This window comes from Papilio polytes, unplaced genomic scaffold, assembly GCF_000836215.1.
Source record: "Papilio polytes unplaced genomic scaffold, Ppol_1.0 DF822845.1, whole genome shotgun sequence".
Classification (NCBI taxonomy): domain Eukaryota; kingdom Metazoa; phylum Arthropoda; class Insecta; order Lepidoptera; family Papilionidae; genus Papilio; species Papilio polytes.
In genome coordinates, this window is record NW_013526359.1 from 1647670 (window position 1) to 1669460 (window position 21791).

At 34.5% G+C, this 21791-nt stretch overlaps 4 protein-coding genes across 6 annotated transcripts; 1 reads left to right on the top strand and 3 right to left on the bottom strand.

The window, feature by feature from the left end:
* Positions 1–340: 340 nt before the first annotated feature.
* LOC106105467 lies at positions 341–14126 on the bottom strand. Its single transcript, XM_013285789.1, has 23 exons — positions 13952–14126; positions 12810–13694; positions 12431–12583; positions 11641–11753; positions 11416–11572; positions 10940–11072; positions 10677–10807; positions 10155–10358; positions 9496–9639; positions 9110–9283; positions 8819–8975; positions 8526–8660; positions 8206–8413; positions 7898–8063; positions 7671–7832; positions 5794–7585; positions 5514–5712; positions 5144–5327; positions 4847–5025; positions 4313–4503; positions 3861–4055; positions 2368–3771; positions 341–1784 (listed from the first exon to the last, which is right to left on the bottom strand). The coding sequence occupies exons 2-23, from the start codon at positions 13602–13604 to the stop codon at positions 1639–1641; spliced, it is 7122 nt and encodes a 2373-aa protein (XP_013141243.1). The 5' UTR covers positions 13605–13694; positions 13952–14126; the 3' UTR covers positions 341–1638.
* Positions 14127–14949: 823 nt separating this feature from the next.
* Positions 14950–16210, bottom strand: LOC106105554 (NADH dehydrogenase [ubiquinone] 1 beta subcomplex subunit 7). Its single transcript, XM_013285940.1, has 3 exons — positions 15930–16210; positions 15544–15712; positions 14950–15081 (listed from the first exon to the last, which is right to left on the bottom strand). The coding sequence occupies exons 1-3, from the start codon at positions 16036–16038 to the stop codon at positions 15003–15005; spliced, it is 357 nt and encodes a 118-aa protein (XP_013141394.1). The 5' UTR covers positions 16039–16210; the 3' UTR covers positions 14950–15002.
* A 127-nt stretch (positions 16211–16337) lies between these two features.
* LOC106105552 (serine/threonine-protein kinase Nek8) lies at positions 16338–19357 on the top strand. Of its 3 annotated transcripts, none has more exons than XM_013285935.1 (7): positions 16343–16842; positions 17040–17202; positions 17274–17364; positions 17851–18021; positions 18096–18256; positions 18525–18675; positions 19026–19357. In XM_013285935.1, exons 2-7 carry the CDS (start codon positions 17132–17134, stop codon positions 19260–19262), a joined length of 882 nt encoding a protein of 293 aa, XP_013141389.1. In that variant the 5' UTR covers positions 16343–16842; positions 17040–17131; the 3' UTR covers positions 19263–19357. The 3 variants fall into 3 exon arrangements, with proteins under 3 accessions (XP_013141392.1, XP_013141389.1, XP_013141391.1); XM_013285937.1 differs by having other exon boundaries at positions 16343–16771; XM_013285938.1 differs by lacking the exon at positions 17851–18021 and having other exon boundaries at positions 16338–16842.
* On the bottom strand, positions 19358–21762 carry LOC106105553 (U2 small nuclear ribonucleoprotein A'). The gene is made up of 6 exons (XM_013285939.1): positions 21559–21762; positions 21307–21454; positions 21060–21224; positions 20607–20791; positions 20355–20504; positions 19358–20225 (listed from the first exon to the last, which is right to left on the bottom strand). The coding sequence occupies exons 1-6, from the start codon at positions 21638–21640 to the stop codon at positions 20182–20184; spliced, it is 774 nt and encodes a 257-aa protein (XP_013141393.1). The 5' UTR covers positions 21641–21762; the 3' UTR covers positions 19358–20181.
* Positions 21763–21791: the final 29 nt, after the last annotated feature.

The following is a 21791-nucleotide window of genomic DNA, read 5'->3' on the forward strand; positions in this document are numbered from 1 at the left end:
AATGGCATCTTATACCTAATTGTAGAGGTTTTTTTTTTCAATATTCCTTTATATCCACCTTTTTGGAGTGTCCAATCAAATACCATTACATTTTTTTTTTTCGAGAACAACTTTCTCTCAAATTCTTAGACCAAGGTATTTAAAATATTATGTAGATTTTATTACTGATTAAACATTTCTTGGATGTAAATGATTAAGGTACTTGTATTTTGAATTTCAACATAAATTATAATAAAAAAAATTATACACTTTAATAACATATAAACCTTTCGAATCAACGTTTTGCTGACAGTTATCACAGAGCTTTGATTTTTAAAACTATTAATTACGAAGCTTTGTGACGATTAAAATTTAGATTTAATTTCCAGATATTAAAATGCACACCAAACGGAAAATAGAAATTATTACGCAAATCTTTATTTAATATCGAAATTAGACAAAATAAAAATCGCGTAATCAAATAATACTATCAGCGTTAATATAACTGTTACGGGCAAGTCGAGAGAATGATGTGAACTGGGACCTAGCACGAAAATTTGTGAGAATGTATTCGTAAATTCATCGACAAAAATATATGAGATTTGTCTTTGTATTTTACGCCACAGGCGCTGCATAAATCTAAGACAAATTTTATCGATCACGTTACAAATACTTTCTTGGAAGTTTTCGTGCTATGTCCTCTGAAGTGCTTAGTATAACCGTTAAGAACGCCTATCTAGAGCTAATTAAATGATAAATACTCCTTATGCGCTAATTTCGACTTAATCTCTAATTTTAGCAACGTATCACATCCATCGACCAATCCGTAGCCGTAATATTCAAAAGACAGCAACACGAAACAGAATCTTTACTTTAACATACGAAAAAAAAAATAGTTTTATTGAGATTTCCGACTAATACAATTCTAAAATGATAAATGTTAGTATAATTTACAATGGATGATTATAATTATGTAACGCTTCGCATTGAAATGCATCTTGAACTGCGTATACTTAGCAATAAGTACTTCCACGTCATTACTTCAGTATTATTAGTAAAGAATTATCAATACATTATGACATTGTTGGATATAGACCGACAAGATATCTTACCCGGTGGAAAGTGAAACTAAATTGTGATCTCACTAGCGCCCTCTTTTTATGTCATTTTCTATGTCCAATGTAGGTTTTACATATTTTCTGACAGAACCTTACAATAGCAGCGTATCTCACCAGGCTAAGATATCCTTGTTTGAATATATTTCAATTTCAATGTTAAAATAATCGTTTGATAATTAACAATACAATACGGAAAACATTATTATTTACAGTTACTTTTAGCCCGTCATAGTTATCTTCGAAAATCTTATATACGGAGAAATACGAAAACAATAATACGACAAAATACATACTAAGGTCTGTCGATAATTGTATAACTATGTATCAAATATAACATTTTTATTCATAAATAAATTCTAGAACATGAGAATACAAGAAAAAAAATCAATTGTGCATCAACATTTTACAATTGGCCTCTACTAACCATCAATGAAAGATGACTAAAATGATATAAATTAAAGCTACATAAATTTTATGAAAGGTGAGTTTATAATGTAACGTATGCACAAGTAGTGATAGTCCGTAGATGTACAATGTTAGTTCACCAGTGCTGGTTGGAGGGCAGGTAGGCGTCGGGCGGCGGCACGGAGGGCGAGGTGGTGGGCGGCGCGTACGGCGGGTAGTACGCGCCGCCGTACCCCGCGTAGTACGCCGGGTTCGGGTACGCGCCGTACCCCATACCGTAACCTGCAATTTTTATAATCGATGCATTATTCTTTAAATTCAAAGGTTAAACTATCCCATCACTATCGCAGCATAATGTAAAAAATTAACACATCGTATGGATGTGGTATCCAATCTAGTGACGTAAATGAGTACAGTCAGCGGCATAACTTTTTAATGAAAAATGTTTTATTGTATAATAAACTAGCTTTCGTCTGCGACTCACTCCGCGTGGAATTAAAAAAACTGAGTAGTCTATGTACTCTTCCAAACTATCCTTGACATCTAATAGCAAATTTCATTACAATCCGTTTAGCCGTTTAGGCTAAAAATTCTATCTAAAATTCATCCATCCACATTTTCGCATTTATAATATTAGTATGATGTACAAATATAGAAATGTAAACATTTACAAAGGTTCAAAAACTTGTAGAGATTTTCGGTTTCCAAAATATCTTTTCAATTGCTCTTATCAATCATTTCAATAGATAGTTTTGTAATTGTATACATATTTATGCTGCTGACTGTACAATAGTTGTATGTGCTTGTGTGTCCATGTTTCAAGTAAAACTTATTATAAAGCAAAATTTTTAAGAGATGTAGTTACCTGGATATTGACCGTACGGTACTTCTGGAGGCGGATTTGGAGTTGGATATGGTTGCACAGGTTTCATAGCCCCGCTGGGCATTGGACTGCTGAGGGGATCCCCAAGTGTCCCCGGTACTTTCCGCACATCAATGTTAGGTGTTACTGGAGGACCTCCCATTAGTCCTATGTTTCCCAAGGCCGGGCCCATCGCCATATGCTTTGAATGATCTAAACTTTGGCCCATAGTGTAATCTCGCAGAGGACTGATTTGATTGTCGTGCGACATACTCAAAGGATTCGGTCTTGGCGCACTGAGCGATAAGTTTTGTGCGATTGAGTCACTCATCCTTGGTTTAGGCAAGTGGTTGCCGAGCATCGGATCTACGCGGGGCTTCTGCGTGCTCGAGCCGAGCAGACTAGATACACTATGAGACATATTTGCACTCGGTATCGGCGGCCTTTCTATGTTTACGGGCTGAGGTTCGGGAGTGATTTCAATTTTAGTTGGAGATTTCTTCTTTCTAGATTTAGTGTTAGTTTTATCATCGGTGATCGGTGAGTAAGATTGTGTAATATCGTCCAAGTTCCTTCGAAAGTCTGGTATTCCTTCATTGTTCAATGTACTAGCGGTTCTCTCCAGTTGAGTTAAACTAGATTCCGTCTGCGGGCGGCTGAAAGGACGTTGGTGTCTATAGTTCTTTAATAGATTTATTTTCTTTTCGAATTGCGTGGAATCGTGCATATCGTTGTGTGCTAAATTCATTTGATTGCTGATGGCGTCATGCATTTCTATAGGAGTTTCCTCCATGGATTTATTTTCTAAAGCTTCTTCGGGTGGTAATTTTTCATCTGTGGTGAGTACCATTGGTTCACTGTCGTTACTTTTCTGGTCTTTATCTGTTGTATCTTTTTCTGCCTCTTGAGGGGCATCTGCTCTTTGTTCAAGATTGTCTTCATTGCGTTCGGGTTCTTCTTTCTTGTTTGTTTGGTCGCTTACTTCTTGTTCTTTGCTATCGTTTGTTGACTCTTCTTCCTCTTCGCTGTCTAATACTTGCGGGTCTTCATCTGACTCTAATTCCATTTTCTTTAAGTCTTTGGGCACAATGTTTGCAGGCTTTTTCATTTGTTTTGGAATTCTTGTTATACTAACAGAACCGGGCAGGTTAGGCCGCAGCAAACGCGCAGGATTCATTGGTAACTTCGGTCGCATCGCAGTGTACGACTTCATATCACCTAAGCGGTTTCTGATCTCTGCTATTTTTTGTCCAGGTAACACAGGCCTCATTTTGTTCGGTCCCAACATTGAGGGTCTAGATAGTACCCTTTGCATTCCAGGTCTCATTCCGGTCTTAGAGGTAATGGTAATTGCAGAGTTATTTTTTAAGGAACCGGGTATACTAGCTGCAACGCGATTGGTCATAACTGTAATAAAGATATATTTTTTATTAGAGATCAATTTTTTACGTTGAAGAAGAGAAGAAATATAAAAAGATGCATAGAAAATATCATACCTTTCTTTCCTAATGGGGTTCCTTCCTTGACTTCTGATCCTTTTTGTAAACCTTTGAGTGACGTCTTGATTGCTATTATTTTACCAGACTCGAGCTGCATATAAATACCTTTCGGCGACTTCAATACCATAACTCGCTGTCCGGCCTTTAGAACAATATTAGTCTTTTCAGCCGAATTCGTAGGTATCACAACGTCTGAAAATGGAAAGAAGTAACAGATAGTTATTTATCCTCTACTACTACCTCCGCCGAATCCACTTAGCCAGTGCAAGTGACATAGTGTTAGTAGGTTTTATATTCGTTTACGATACAGATTATATAATCATGAAAGAGATTAGTGAAGACAAGAGAGAAAGAAATAGTGGGAGTCGAAATGAAGAATAAAGGGAAGTTAACTTTAGCTAATGATTAATATTCAAGTATTATGGGTAATGAGATGCGTTGTCACCGACCGAGGGGCAGCGTCATCTCCTGCGCGGTCATGCCCTGGCGGCGCCACACGTCGGCGGGGATCCAGCGCGCGTGCTGCATGGGCCGCACGGAGGCCACGGGCCGCTGCACCACCGTGCCGTCCGCGCAGCGCACCGCGCGGTACGCGCCCGCCGGCTTCGGCGCCAGCGCCGCCTTCTTCTCCAGCTCGTAACTATACACAACATTTTAACTCTCTACAAACACTGTAAAACACGATCTTTACACCTATGTATAATCGAAACTGCGATCTATATAATCGACCAAAGTACCACAAAGTAACTCAATTTTATGCAGTTAATGATACTTTCTAAAAACATTATATCCTATTTTTGTATTTTTCGTTAAAAAAAGCCAAAAATACAATCAGTATCATCTGTTAAGTTCTTTACAATGTTAGTTTAATCTATAATAGAATATTCAGTATTTAAGATATCTATTTCGAAAATAAAAATAAACACCTTATTTCTAATATTATTCAAATTCTTCTTAATTTGTTATTATATAAAATATCTCACCCTCTTTGTGCCAATCGTTTTTCAGCGCTTGATAATTTCTTCTCCTTTCTGTCAACCAGAAGTGATTCATGTTGGAATGGTTCCTTGCTCAACAACTTGCCGTGCTTTGTGAGAATGCCTTGCATCAGCAAATCAACATATCTTTCTGCGTGCTCCGATAAATCTTTTACATCTGATTCCTATAAAGATTTTATATAAATTAAAAACGTAACAGAGAATAGTTGACGTATGGAGAATACATGAAAAACACAATTAAGTGCTAGCATGATTTCCACTTTAGCAGTAGCATTTTCTTACGTTTTCGTCGTTATCGAAGCAGAGATTGGTGATCTCCTTCATAGAGAGCACTGCGTCAGGGTTGCACTCGTCAACGACGCGGTCCGCCATGCCCTGCTTGTTGATCTGTCTGTCGTAGATCTTCTTCTCCAGGCACCAGTCCATCACGAACCGGTACACGAAACACGGCTTCTGCTGACCGTATCTGCAATATTAAGAACTAAATGATATCACTTAACAAATGTTTAAAAATTAAAAGTAAGAGAGAAAAAAAATACACCAATATGCTTTAAATAATGTCCTCAAAACAGATTATGACGTCATAGTTCATGAATTGTAAAATATGTAGTTCAAATGATCTTTCGAAATAGTACTTCTTTGTACTCTGTACCTGTATACACGACAAACAGCTTGCGTATCGTGACAAGGGTTCCAGCTGGCGTCAAACACAATGACCCTGTTGGCCCCCACCAGGTTGATGCCGAGCGAGCCGGCGCGCGTCGACACCAGGAACAAGTATATGTTCGGATTGGAGTTGAATTCATTGATTAACTTCTCTCTTTCCAACGCATGAGTTGAACCATCCAGTCCTGTTAAATTTTAAAATTTAAGAACACCCGAGTTAGAATAAACAATATTATATAGTTTTTATAAACTTCTGATGTACTCACTGTAGTAAGAAACATTTCTCTGCCATAAACTAACTGTGCCAGGGATGTAATTTCTTTCTAAGAAATCTTCGATAAGATTTAAAGTAAATAAACTCTGACTAAACAGTAATAACCTATCTCCGACTTTGATACTTTCATTTAGAAGATAAAAGAACAATTCCATCTTAGCGGAATTTTCAATAATACCAGGAACGTAATCCTTCAATAACTCCGCCGCCCAGTCGTATGTCATTTCTTCAGCCTTTTTTACCATCGCTAACTCCTCCTCTTTATTCATTTTTTCCTCCTTTTCACTTTCTTCAGATTCAGATTCTTCGTTATTCTTATCTTTCGAAGATTTTCTATCTTTCCTACCCTTCGCTTTGGGCCGCCCTCTTGCCTTCGGTTTTTCTGCTTTTTTCGCGTCTTTTCCTTTGCCTTTCTGTTTACCTTTCTTAGCGGCTTCGTCAGATTCTGATTTATCACTTTTAGTTGCTTCTTTTGATGTGACATCTTTTGTAGAACTTTCAACGAATTGATTTTTAGGCGACGCAGCTAACTTAGACATTTCTCTTTTACTTTCATCTTTAACAATTTTCTTTGTATCTAGATCTTCTATTTTGACCTCTCCGTCTGATTCAGATTTCATTTCCATTTTATCTTCAAGTTTTAGTTTATCAATTTCAGTTTTAATGGTATCTGTGATTGGCCATGATGTGACCGGACTTCCAGCGCTATCGAGAGGAGGTTTGGTTTCAAGGGAGGAGGAGAAAGGTGGGTACTGACACGGGTAGCCACTCGCACCTGTCTCTGACTGGTTTGGATATAAAGGATTTTGTTGGTGAAAATTAAATGAGTTTTCAAACGGAACATTATTTTGAGGATAGCTCGGATCTGGTTTCCTATCAGAAGTCTGATAATTGGAATCGTTTACCTCCGTTTTAACTGTCGTTTGATTAGGCAAGGGGTTACTTTGAGACTGATTAGGAGGATTATTTCCGTAGGCGGGATAATTTGCGTTAGGGTTATTATATTGGTTGTAAGCAGGTGGGATATTTGATCCATAGCTTGTACTGTTTCCGGGATATGATGGAGGTTGATATGGTGCATTGGGATAATTTTGAGGGGGTTGATTACTAGGGTAATTACTAGGTGCTGAAGCACTGGAATCAAATGTAGGATATCCTGGAGTAGTTTGATTAACAGGTCCCTGGAAGGGCGGCCTTTGTGGATTGTTGAAATTGTCCTGGTTAGCAGGATATTGTGGAATTTGATTATTAGGGTACGATTGATTGCTTGGATCCATCGTATTAAAGTTCGTTGGATACGGTTGACTATTGTTGAAATTAGGCGGAGGATTACCAGTAAACTCTGGTTGCGGTTGAGGGTTGGGATACTGGGGATTGTTATAGTATCCTGGATTACCATAATAGTTGCTATTATTCCAGTAATTGTTTTGATTATATCCTTGGTTACATTCAGAATTGTTCTGAGGATACTGATTGGGATAATTGTTGCCGTAAGGTGGTTGAGGTTGTTGATAATAATTGCTATTGAATTCTTGATTATAGCCTTGATTAGGGGGATAGTATCCTTGGCCAGAGTTTTGATATTCGTGATACGGGGGATATGATGCCTCTGGTCTGGCAGGTCTGTAGGAATCGGGCATCCCTGGTTGCCCCGGTAGAGCTGGTGGTCCTGGGTAAGGTCCGTTTGGAGGGAACTGAGTGTTTCCAAAAGATCCCGCATCATGACGAATATTTCCTACTCCAGTTGTATTAGGAGGTATGGTAGCCGCCGGCTTTTTAGCACCCTTTAAAATAAATAAAAAATCATTGAATTATTTAATATTAATACTTTACTTGTATGTATTGATCTATAGTATAATGGTAACTTACCCGAGGTTTAGCCGCCTTTTTGGGATTTCCTCTGGATCTAGTTTGTCGACCTGCTTTAGTGACTCCGCCTATTTCCTCCAAATCAAGATCTTCTTCAATAGCCATGTTGACTTCGTTTCTTTTTCTAAGAAAATTGTATAATACATCTGGATGATTCCATATCTGAAAAAGTAATAATAATCAGAAGATGTAAAAATCGCTATTGAGTACTTCGATTATGTATTTACCTTGCAGCAAATAGCGAATGCTTTTAGCGGGTTTGGCACTGACGTAGTTCGAACTACTTCATTCATGAATTTGTCATATAGTTTTCTTTGTAAGGGCGTCATACGCACGAGCAGTACATATTCCTCTTTCTGTGGTAAAGTCGACTGTAGCACGGCGTGAGATCGTCTAAAAAAAACATCAGACTAATTGAGCCAATATTGTTACTTTTAAAATAAAAATATCAGTAAAAAAACACAGTTTAAATTAGTAATTAAATTTTACTGCCTTAAACAAGACTTGATTATATGGAAAATTAAATTTCACATACCTTTGTACAAAGCCAACGAGCAAAGAATGAAGTACATGAGCTCTATATCTCATGAGCCGGATGTCCTGCGGCGTGGAGTCGATACATTGACCGTTTTGTATGGGACGTTCAAACATGTTGCAGAACTCAGTCTTACTGCCCAAGTAATTCGGTCTCACGAAGTCAACCATACACCAGTATTCTAATAAATTGTTTTGCAAGGGATAACCTAAAAATAACATAAGAATACAATTTTATATCATTAAAGACTCAATTTCATTTACTTTTTTTTACTTATAGGAGTATTTTATTTTAAAATAGAATTTTAAGAAATAACTTACCCGTGAGCACAACACGGCGTTTTGTCCTCATTTGTTTTAAAGCATAAGATATGTTTGAGTGAGAATTCTTTATTCTGTGACCTTCGTCACATATCACCAAGTCCGGCCCTGGCCGAACTAACGCTTCATACATTTCTAGAAATAAAAATTTTAAAAAACTTAGTAGCTTATGTGTTTTTTCAGATTATCTTCTATGCCATATTTCATCAAAATCAGCAGTTTTGGTACAAACTGTAACAAACATCCATCCATTCAAACTTTCTCATTTATAAAATTAGTAAGGTCAATATTACCGTCTAAAAGTCTTTTATCTTCGTCAGCTAGACTGTCATCTTTTTTCTCTTCCTTATCCTTATTTTCTTGTTCAGTCTTATTATAGGTTTCATCTTTCGTTTCCTCTCTTTCACCTCGTGATTCTTCTGATGGCTTTGACATATTACTTTCTGAACCCTAGAAAAACAAAAACTTATAAAAAAAACAAATTAGACAAAAATAACAAATCACGATCATCACCATTTTTATGGTTCTTTAATTTCTTATTGACAAAAACACAGAATTTTTTTTACTCTTTTTTATATGTTTACCTGAGTTTCTTCGTTAGTATCGGTTTTGTCATTTTTAAGGGCTTCTCTCTCTTTCTCCAATTCGGCCTTTAATTCCGCCTTTTTTTTCTTACGAGGTTTCTTGTCCTTTTTCATACTTAAAAGTCTGTACAGTTCGTATCCTATCATAAGCACACCGCCAGTGGCAGTCCAGTCCTGGAAAAAACATTGCAAGATTATTTTAAAATAAGATAATTTCAAATGCATGAATGATAACGTTGCTTCCTTTATGTTGGCAGCAATTTATTTATCCTCTAAGTATAATAGCGTGAAAACATATAGTCTAAAGCGTGTTGTAAGTGTAGGGCTTTATATTGAAGAAAGAATTATTCAAAAATATGCTGTAATTGCTGACATCGTACAGATACCTTAACAACTTTGGCTCGCATCTGCAGCGTCTTGTGGCTGTCGTTGAGGACGTATATGGGGAAGTTGCGCGTGCGCACCTCGCCCTGCGCCGCCAGCGCGCTCGCGCCCGCCTCCAGCGGCAGCCACATGTTGAACTCTGCCACCTACATATACCAAACATTTCAACATATTTCAGCCGTCAAGTGGGACCAATTCCGGTGGGTGGTGTGATGGCCCAAAACTAGTTCCTTTTCCTTCCCACCCTTTTTCTTATAAGAAAAGGATGAGAAGGAAACATGGATTTTACGGTGGAGGAGACGCATAGGAAGGGGAAATATCCTCTTTATGTGCGTCTCCTCCTCCGACGTTTAAGGGTAGGCAACGCATCCGCTATTGCGAATGTCTAGGGACAGCGGTCGCTTCGCCATTTTAGTGGATTCAGGTGACCGCTGGCTCGTTTGCCATCTTATAATATAGAAAAAACGATCAATTATCAATGACGTATTAATCAATCAATAATATTTTCTATATTTGACTATTTAATAGAAGATACAATTTTGTAGCAAGTTGATAACTATGTTGAAAGATTTACTTTCTTGTAGAAAGTTGTAAAAAAATTGTTGTCCAAGCAATCATAATGCACTATAGTTTTTAGATTTAGAATCAATTATATGCTTACCCAATTTTGTAGAGTATTAATTGGCATAATACATAGCACAGTCTTTGATGTGGTGTGCCGCAGAAATATATCACAAAACGAGACAATCTGCAAAGTCTTTCCCAGACCCATTGAATGTGCTAAAATGCAACCAAATCCTGCTGACGTTGAAAATCTCTCAACTGATTCTATTATGTTGTCAAACAAAAACCTCACACCTCCGATCTGGTAACAAACAAAATTCTTATATAACATATTTAAAAAAATAAACATTACTCCATTTTTGTACTACTTCAACATAACAAAAGCAATATTAAAGTATTTAAAAAAACGTATAATTGGTTATTTAAAAAAATATTGACCATTCTTGTGAAATTAAAAAAAGACATAGTCTATGTTACTCACAGATAAATTGTCTTTCTTATTAGAAAAATTCTTAATGTCAATACATACAAAAATGCTAATCTTTCCTCTTTATAATATTAGTATAGATAGTATATATGTCATGGATTAGGAGTAAGTCAATAAAACTTTTTTACACACCTGATGTGGTTTTATAATTCTAGCAATTTGGGGAGCTAAGAATATATCCTCTTCTGATTCTGGATGACCAATGTTTATCAAAACGCGTCCCTGCTCATCCGGTATGTTGTAAGTGTCATTTACATGCAGACCTTTATGGAAACAAAAACATATTCATGAAATAAAACCATCCATAAAAACTTCCAGCATATAAATTTTACATTATCCTGTTATCATAGAAAAGATAGAGTAAATAATAGTAAAGAAGATAGTTAGTATCTTACCAGAATTAGCGGGATCTTCCTCAGCTTCAGGACTTGGTGGTACTTCTGAATCTGACAGCATAATACAATCATCGGAGTCTGATGACGATGATGAAGTTTCTTCACCACTACTACTGTCAACTATTTCAACCACCTGAAATATCAAATTTAAATTCTCAAATTCAGATCACATTGTATTCATTTGAACATTTATATCATTTTTGTTCATCTCATATTAAAAATATCTAGAACTAGCTTTCGCCCGTGACTCCATCTGCATGGAATTAAAAAAAACAAACAAAAGATAGTAGCTGTGTTCTTGCAGACTATCCACCACATCTATACTAAATTTCATTGAGATCCATTCAGCCATTAAGGCTGCAAGCTCTAACAAACATCCATCCATCTAAACTTTTGCATTTATAATATTAAGTAAGGAGTACGAAGTATGATTTAATTTTATATCATTAAATTTTGCAAAATCTTAATTAGCATACCTCTTTCTTTTCCGATTTTTGTTCAAGTTTGCCGAGTTTCTGTGAGAACATTGCTGAAGTTGTTGGCTTTGGCACTTTGGTAAGCTCAACTTGCCCATGTTTTATAGTCTTCTTAACTTCACCTGATGGCATCTTCACAGTTACAGTATTTGGTAAACTAAAAATAAAATATTTATGATTAAAACACATATCATAGAAATTTAAAAATTAATTTATATCACATACTTTAATTTTTGTCCAGGGCCAGACTTCTTCAGTATGGAAGATCCACCTTGTAATAAGGAGAGAGTTTTCTGGTGAATTTTGTTCTGTCTATTCATTGCTATTTGTCTTTGCACCTGAAATTGTGTGTTAAAATATTTTACGGCCATGCCCAACCATTAAATGGTCAATAATGGAATCTTATTAGGATAGAATTTGAATGAAACTACACTAAGGGACTGCTTATTTAAGTATTTAATGAATTGTCATTAAATATTGTTTAATTGAAGTGTACTAAGTGTTATGGACTTGTCATCTTGCACTTCTAAAAAAAACCATAATAAAAACCATTAAACAATGATAATAGAATTTAAAAATAAAACTCTGAATCAACCAGGATTAAAGCATACCTCAAGATAGATATAGATATTAACTAATTATTCTGTTGCTTCTTTTATCATCTCAACACAATGATAAGTGCAAGTGCAAAAATGTATGGTGAAATATGACCTCCAATGCATGATGTTATTAAGGTATAAGATGTGTTTGTAGTATTTTGCTGATAGTACATGTTATGTGAATTTTGAAAAGGTTTGAATGTTTTGGAATAACTCAAAAACATTTTTTTTTTCTAACTCTTGTGATTTAACAAAAACAATGTTACTTTCAATATTTCATGTGCAAGTGAACATTCAAAACCAGTTTGTTGCACTAAATATGGATTTTAAAGCATAAAATAACGATATATTTATTGTTTTTCAATTTGCCTTAATAAGCAAAGCTGGTGAAATTAATTAGTCTTATTATTACTTACCTCTCTGATGATCCTTTGCTGTTCTTGTACACGAGCCAGACGTTCAGACTCCTGCCGTTGAGCTGTTAATGTTGAGGCATCCAAATTTTTCTCATCCATTACTTCTCTTATATTTCTCCTTACATTAATTGCATTGAGATTGTTTAATTTTTTCTAAAACACATAACTATAATCAATATCCAGATAGTGTTACACTCATTCTAGCTGTCACCTGTGTCTTGGTACAAGCAGATTTAAAAATAAAACTTAATTGATAACCTTAATGTTCTTCTAGACTATGTTCTAATTCTAATCTTTAAAATAACATATTTCACAATATGTTGAAATGAAAAAGTACCTTTGCAATACTAGGATACATAGAACATATATAATCTCTTACCTCTTCTTCAGTTTCCGGTTTCTTTTCATCCTTTGCAGAACCCACTTCCTCACTTAACTCATCTTGAGGTTTAACCTCTTCATTGTGCATCTCATTTACATTGTTTGACTCGTCGAAGTCCTGACTAGCCTCATCTTGCTTCATATCTAATAACTCTTCTGGGCATTTGTCTGGGCATAACTCACTTGTTTCAACTTCAGCTATCTCAACATTTTTACTCAGGTCAATACCACCCTCATTAATTATATCACTGATTGAAAGTGTTTTAGGCTCTATGTTTTGCTGTACATCAGTATATTTAGGAGTATTGTCTGAACTTACAGGTTTCTGTACTGTTTTCTTGCATTCCACAATATCACCAGTCACAGGGTCAATGAAACTTTCGTTTTCCTCCTCCAGCTCCTGAACTGCGTTTGGGTTAACAACAAACTCTTCTTCTGATAACCCATCACTTTCCGATTTACTATCTTCACTAGAAAAGTCACTTAGCTCTAATATATTGTTTCCTACTAAACTACGAATTGATATACCAGTGTCTTTTTTTAATTTTTTAGTAAAATCATGAAAATTTTTCACTGCTTCTAATTTCCTTTTGTGGCTTAATGGTCGAGGACGCGGAGGCGCCCGCCGACGAGGATTCATAGCGGCTGCTTGCGCGTAGTGAGCGCGCTGAATCCTGGCGATGGTCTCGTCATCATCTTCGCTATCCCAAACTTCTTCTTCCGATTCATCTTCCTCTTCGACCCTTCCTTTCATTTTGCTTTTTACAGAAGCAATACCGCCAGTATCACCCATGTTAAATGAATTATTCTTTTAAATTAACTTGGATTCATGTTAACATCAAAGCTGATCATCGGTTTCCAAAGATATTTTACAAAGCAATATCTAAAACAAACATATTTACAACAAAACATTTATACCGAAAACATTTGCCGAAGGCGTGAAATTGTTTTAATTAATCTTATTATACAACGACAATCTTTATTATAACAGAGTTCTTTGTAGCTTTTGCACGGGACGCTGTAGGTAATTGAAGGGAATAGAAGCCGGATGACACAAATATTCACAATGCACACTTCGATGTTTCAGGATACATTCTTAACCGGGCAGTATTTGTTTAGAAGGGATAAACTATTGCTTACAAATTAACATCAGCAATTAAATTTTAGGAAGCCATTACTTCCGCAATAAATAGCATTCGCCTATTTTATACATATAATTTGTGTATTCGACAAGCGTGTTTACAAAAATTGTTAGATATAGAAAATGTGTCATGTCAACTTTAATGGTTGTTCAAAACAAGGTATTTAATTGCGTATCAGTTTTATCATTTCAGTTCATGACGACTAAAAGGAAGATTAGACAACACCAAGCAAAAAGCGACTCTAAAGACGTCGACAGATAAGGTGAAAGTTTATGAAACATTTATTTTGTATAATGGCAATGATCGGAAGTTGAAAGGGTTGTCATTACATTATTGTCTATGGCTCCTTGAGGAGCGTAAAATCATTTCATGTAAAAGAAAAAAAAAAACGATTAAAGGATAATAACACTGTTAAGAATGATGAGAGTACAAACACATGTATTTACTTCAAACACTTTATTATAGCGCCGTCAAAACCATATTATCAATGAGATTATTTTTTTTATCCAAAAAAAAAGAAAAAAACCGACCAGCCACCTTAACAACACTTTTCTGTACTTAATTTAGATATTGAGGCTGTATTCTACTAGACTGCTATTTCGCTGTCCTAAAATTAGTACTAACTAATTCATCTATTATTTTTTGGCTTTTAGAAGTCAAGACGTTTGATACATTCAATATCATTAGTCTTAATGATCTACTAGCCATTTGGCCTAGAAATTTGATATCTTTGGTAAACTTAACTTGCTCAGATGAGACTGAATATATTTTATTTTCTCTTTCTCATCACCAAATTTTTTGACCTCTATACCAACAGCACCCAAAACATTGTGCATGTAAGCATAGATGTATGAATGTAGAAAAAACAAGGTGTCAGGACCGCCCAGTATGGTGGTACTTTGACTCTGCTTGTCCCTCTGGGTTGGGAGTGTGAATTATTTTGTTGTCTTCATCCAAAATAGAGAAAATAATTGTAGATTTATAAAACAATTATAATATAATTTCAAACTATTTTATTTACAATATTCAGAGGAAAATTCTAAAAACTTTTAAGCAACACCAACAAGACGATTTTCACGAAGTCGCAAACGACGTTCACGCTCAAACTCCTTCATGCGGAGCACATAACTGTAAAATAACAATAATGTTTTAGAAGAAAAATGAGAGTGTAACTTAAGACTGGACTTTGAATTAAAATGCAGTATAATGTAAACTTTCTCTTTCCATCACTAAGGTAAAGCAAACTTTGTTTCTTGTTTTTTTTTTGTGACTGAATGGCCAGTTTGCCTTGATAAACGCCTAAATGCCTCTTATTTACAGATTCACCGGGCTTGAGGTGGCCGAGCACAGATTGTTTTTAGCCTAAACCTCGTTTGTGTTTCTTGTTAAGACAACAAGCAATTAAATACATTCAAAAAGATAGCTAACAAAACAATTAGTAGGTACATATTGTCATATTTTAAATCCTATAGTAATGGCATAAGTTGGCTTTTCAATGGGATCTTTGATTTTTGGAATACAACCCTGAAAAAATCATTGGAGTGTAATAAAGACAAACCCATAGCCCAAAAATTATATTTGTATACTTACTCTTGGTGCTCACAGTTCAAATAGTTGTGTTTCTCATGAGCACATCGGTACAACATTGGCATGTTTTTGTAGCGACAAACTTGATATTCCAGTAAATGATGAGAACAGTAGTCACGTTTAGATGGAGGTATTCTTGCCGAAATTAAATCTTCATCTCGCGCTAACATTTCTGAAGGTTAAACATAGTATTATTGACACATTATCATAATATTATTTGTATAATTATCAAACCTTTACACAAGTATTCTAAATGATACTGGCATATAATAAAAATATAACAACCTATCAAATTATGTAACACGTAAAAAGAGAAAAATAGCAATTACTGTCATAAACTGTTAATAACAATTTATCTTTTGTTTATTTTATTTAATTGTGTTATGTACCTCGTTGTTTACGTTCAAAAGAAAATCCGTCTTGAGGATCAAAAGTTGGTTTATCATCCATGTAAAGATCGACATTTCGGGCACCATAAGAACCCATTATTTGCCCCATTTTACTAAGCAATTATTATTTTCAGTTACGATGAAACTGTAAGTTTAATCCACTATATGGAAATGATGATAGTTTTGTTTTCAAATGTTCTTTATTGTATGTAGCCGAGTTAAAAATCTTATGAAGACGATAAGACATGTCATTTCGGGATCCTCTGCTGCATTGCAGTGATACCAGTATTAATCAAAGAGTATGGAAAAGTACCAGTTGTTAACTTGTGGCCTGTAGGCCTGTAGTGTGTTATATAATAATCTAAAATACCAATACATTTTTTCCGGTGTTTTTATCCTTGAGATTTTAGTTTAAGTTTTATTTTACAAATAAATTATAACTAAGACTTTGATGCGATTTTCAACGATTGTATCGCGGTAATATCTGTATCTGGTAGCACAGAAGCACGATACTATACCAATTTTTTAAATTACCTTTGCATTCATATTTTATTATTCTTAATTTTATCATTAATGTTGCTTTTTCAAGTATTGCGTTGTCGCATTGGAGTTCAGTTTGTTTGTTTTAAAGTAATTTGCAAGTATTGTCAATATGGCCGTCCGTCATATGTGTCATATGTGTCGAAATATCTAACAATAGTAACTCGATGAGTTCTATCGATCCAAATTAAGACAGAATCTACTGTATTGATTTATCTACATGGTAATATCGATACCAAAGCTTAGTGATAGCTATTCGTAAGAAGTATGAAATGTTTTTACCGTTACTCCGATACAATATGGTAATGGACCGATCGAGAATTCGGTTTGTTTGTAATCTGCCTAGGCATATTGTAGTCAGTAAATTGTCAAGGTAATTATTTACAAAATGACGTACTGCATATTAAGATTTATCGATTAAATTATTATTAATTTGTCGTCATAAAATACTAGTTTTTTGTATTCATATTTAATATTTTTTTCCAAAAAATCTTTAAGAAAAATACGTCATGATCACGAAATGTATTTTTTTTAATACCATATTCTACACACCAATTTTATTACATTTAGTCAGAAAAATAAAAATATTCGGGTAGATACAAATATGTCAATGTGATGAAGAGAAGTGCAACCGTTAAATTGACTATGTTAACTTAAGCAAAATGGATATTACAGAAAGGTTTAAATTGCATAATTTAATAGTTCTACGGACAATAGGCAAGGGCACGTATGGGTAAGTTTTTTTTAAATTAAATTATGAATGCTTTTGTATGCAAAATTTTAACCAGAAATATTAACTTTTAGAAATGTTTACTTATGTGAAAAACAAAATAAAAAGTCCTTAGCTGTAGTGAAGGATATTGAACTAAATACGAAATTACAAAACCACAATAAGGTACGCTATGTTGTAATTTTAAAATCATTGTATATTTTAATATCATTATATTATGTTATACGTAGCTTCTGTGCAAATCAACAGTGGTAGAGCCCGCTTTCATCTTCGCACGAATGGCTCGGGTCGCCCGGTGTAATACCACGACCACACAGAAAACAGGCTTGAAGCGGAAGCAATTTTTTGTTTCGTCTCATGAGTGTGGTGCCGGAGGCCTAATTTTGGTCCCTTTCCACCCTTTTCTTAAGAGGGAAGGATGGGAAGGAAAAGTGGATTTGACGGTGGACAAGACGCATAGGAAGGGGAAATGTCCTCTTTATGTGCGTTTCCTCCTCCGTCAATTAAGGGTAGGCAACGCATTTGCAATTGTTTATGGGCAGCTATCGCTTTCCATTTCGGTGGATTTAGGTGGCCGCTTACGTGTTTGCCAACTATTATTATATAAAAAAATTTTTTTTTGGTTAATGAATTGTACGTGTATTGTTTTAGGAAATAGCCAATGAAATTAAAATTTTAGCAACAATGAACCATCCCAATATAATTAAATTTTATAATTGTTATTACGAAGAAAAACACGTTATGATTTGTATGGAATATGCGACAAAAGGAAACTTAGCAGAATACATGTTTGAACGATGTCCGAATTTAATCAAACAGACGGTGATAAATACTAATTGTTAAGGTTTAACTTTAAAGAGATCATAACTTACTTTAATTTAAAACTTTAATTCCAGGAAATTCTATTTTATTTTAGTCAAGTCCTTTTGGGAGTACGCTACATACACAATTTAGATATAATCCACAGAGATTTGAAAGCAGAAAATATCTTACTAACTGGAACACATGGTGTTATTGTTAAAATTGGAGACTTCGGAATTTCAAAGATGTTGGCTAGGTTGGGTATAATTTTACAAATATTGTAAATGCGAAAGTTTAGATGGATGTTTGTAAGAGTTATAAGCTCAAACTGCTGAACGGATCATGGAATTTGCTTTAGATGTAGAAGATAGTCTGGAATCTGGAAGAACATTCTTTCATTTCTTACATACTAAAAAAACTGTTTTTGTTTTCTATTTATTCCACGCGGACGGAAGCTAGCAACAAATCGTTTATTTCGATTGAAATTGTTATGTAACGTAAATAACATTATGTGTTTTTTTCAGTGCAAAGAAAACTTCAACAGTGATTGGCACTCCTTATTATCTAGCACCTGAACTTTGCGAGGGTAAACCGTATGACACCAAAAGCGACGTGTGGGCGCTTGGGTGTCTGTTATATGAAATGTGCACACACAAGCGGGCTTTTGATTCGGAGGTCAGTAAAAACGATACATTCCAATTAATTGTCATTATACCTTCTGCCCTAAATGCATGAATTGTGACCTAAATCATATAAAAACATGTTAGTTTCTATATACTAGCTTTTGTTAATTTATTTTGGCGTTTGTTGATGACTTCTTCTTGTCTTATGTCCCCAAAGTGGGGCAGAGGACGTTTACAGTGCTGTGTTTTGTCTCTGGCTATATCTCAATTGCCTTCACTTCATGTCTGCCGCCAAATTTGTTTAAGATGGCCACACTTTTTTTTCATTTATTATAGCTTGACTATTTTGATGTATTAAATATCTAAATGAGCCTTTAATATTCTCTAATTGTTTATCTTTAGTCACTAGTGGGATTGGTGAAGGTGATAACAAGTGGGAACGTCCATCCAATTGACATGACAGTTTATGATAGAGGTCTCCAAGACCTCGTAGACTCGATGCTGTCGGTGATACCAGAGAAGCGGCCGACGATAAAGGAACTATTAGGCAGACCCATCCTTCTACCTACAGTGTATACAGTTTATTTGGATGCTGGAAATGATGAACTGTTGTATTCGAAATTTTGTAAATGTTTTTAAATCTATTTTAAGAATTTTTAATGACTAGTATAATGACATTAAGGTACAAATTATGGACAGTAAAATGATGATACAATTAAATAAAACATAAGATATTGCTTTTAATGTTTTTATTTCTTGGAAAAATATAGAACTTTGCACTGCACTAAAAATGCTTTGAACTTCATATTAGTTGGTCACTGATTTCGTAATTTGGTTTAAATGTTGCTTCAGGTAATGAGGTAACACAAAAAACATGACAAACCAACTACTTTATGGTTAGAAGCAATAAAAAAAATACTAAGCAGGAATGCTATACAAATATAGAACAGAGTAGTATACATTTTAGTATACATGTTTGTGCTATACCCACCTTTACTTATAGGCACAAAATATTTTTACCAATATTTGTGTTGAACTGATCCTGATTTGTACCACTTCTAGTTAAAATTCACTATTAACAGACATTTTTTAATTCATCTACCAGATTTTAATAATTACCAAAGAGTTTGATTCACCATCACCCTTGGCATTTTAATATTTAGTTGGTGGTTGTTAAGTTTAGTACTTAGTATAGATTGATTAGCATGTAATAAAAATAAATGCAATTTGGCACAAATGAGTTCATACACACCCTTGAACCAAAGCACAAACAATACTATTATGTATCAAGATTTGTTTTATGATTCATTTTTAGTGTCGCAATTGCAGTATCTGTCTTTTGTAGCAAAATAAACTGATTGTTACCATCTGTTCTTAACACCTTAATACTTAAAATAACGCAAAAAGCATTATTTTTATTAGCATCTGTTCTTGTAGCTAAAAATCTAGAAAGTTACGGTTTTCAGGTTGAAGTTTGCAATGGAAACACGAGTATTACAACCTTAATGTAATATCTGTTCTTACAGCTATTAAAAATAATGAATTATAAGGGCTTTCATCAATTTCCAGTTTGTTCAGTCTCCATTTCTTCTTCCTCATTTTCTGAAAGCATACAAATGTCTTAATTTTACTAGCAAATATCCCTGTCTTGATTTAATTCACAATGACTATGGGAGTAGTTAAGTTTGCATTGTGGTTTTGGTGTATTATCATAGCGTTTACTAAACTTACGTTGACCATTTGTCTGAGTTGGAGGTTGCAATGGCTTCTGTCCTGGAATTTGTCCCGACTGCAACATTCTTGTTAGTCTTTCAACCTCTTGCAAGGATGAAGCATTCTTGATAGCCTCTCTAATCTTATGAATCTCTTGAGGATTCAAATCTAAAAATAATTGTATTTCAAATAATTATATTAGAGGTTTCAAAATATGCCTATTAATGATTATTATGTAGTTATAGATTTAAACAAAATGTTAACACTAACTTGTAACTTTAGGATCAGGCATATTCCCTCCAGGTACAAATGTTTTTGCTTTTCTTGAAATTTCTTTTTGCATTTCCTTGCCTTTTTTACTCTTGAATAAGGTATTTGCCTCATCCCTTTCTTTTTGCTTAATCTTTCTGAAATCTAGCAATCTTAGTTCTGGGAATTTAAATGCTACATAGGCTCTGAAATCAAGAATGTTGTTGTTTGTAGAAAGTTTATAGAGGTGTGACTGTTAGTAGCTAAAAAAAGGCAATTTTAATGTAAAATTTCTTTGATACTTTCATAGAAGGTTTTGAGCAAGTTAACATACTTGATATCACTATAATATTTAGGTGGCTTCTATATTATGCTTTATGAAAATTGATAAGTTGTGTGGGCCGATGGGCTCATCGGGCAACAGTAGGTAAGTTGCAGATGAAATATGAATTATACAAACTTAAGTACCATTACCTGTAATGTTGTTTATTGGCCACGGGATTGTGCATCAGTGATAATGTTTTTAATTTAGGTAGTGTTATCAAAGGATCTAAGTCCCCCAATTCAACAATATTGTTATTTGTTAAAATTAGAGACTCCAAATTCGGAAGGTATTGTTCCAGATTTTCACCTATTCTCCTAAAAATCATAAAATGCAAATTGTTGGACCAAGTATAGTAAGTACAGTGCAAAATATATAAAAAGTATAAAGCGTACTTACACTATACGGTTATTATTAAAAAACAAACATTTTAATCTTTTTAACAGTGGAAATCCATCAAGTTTACGAACATCGTTAGCTGAGAAATCGATTGTATCAAACTGATCCAAGGTAGCTCCCAGATTTTCTATTTGCGGTATTTTATATCCTGAAACCATATCAAAATGTTTGTAATTTGTAGTTCTTAAAAAGGTAATAACTATTATAATTTTAATTCTAACAATAAAGGTTCACTTATGGTAAACAACTAACCTCTAAGATCCAACTCACGATCTCGGCATGGATTCATATATTGCATTGAGTTTTGAATGAGTTCTGTTGTTAATTTCACCATTTTTCTTGAGATTGGAAAGTAGAACCATAAGATAAATAAATCTAATCGTCGTTAATAATGTTTAACTGTATAGTTTATTTTATTGCATACCGGATTTTCAGTTTATTTTATAAGTAAAGCATTTACACAGAGTAGTTACTGTGACTGTGTC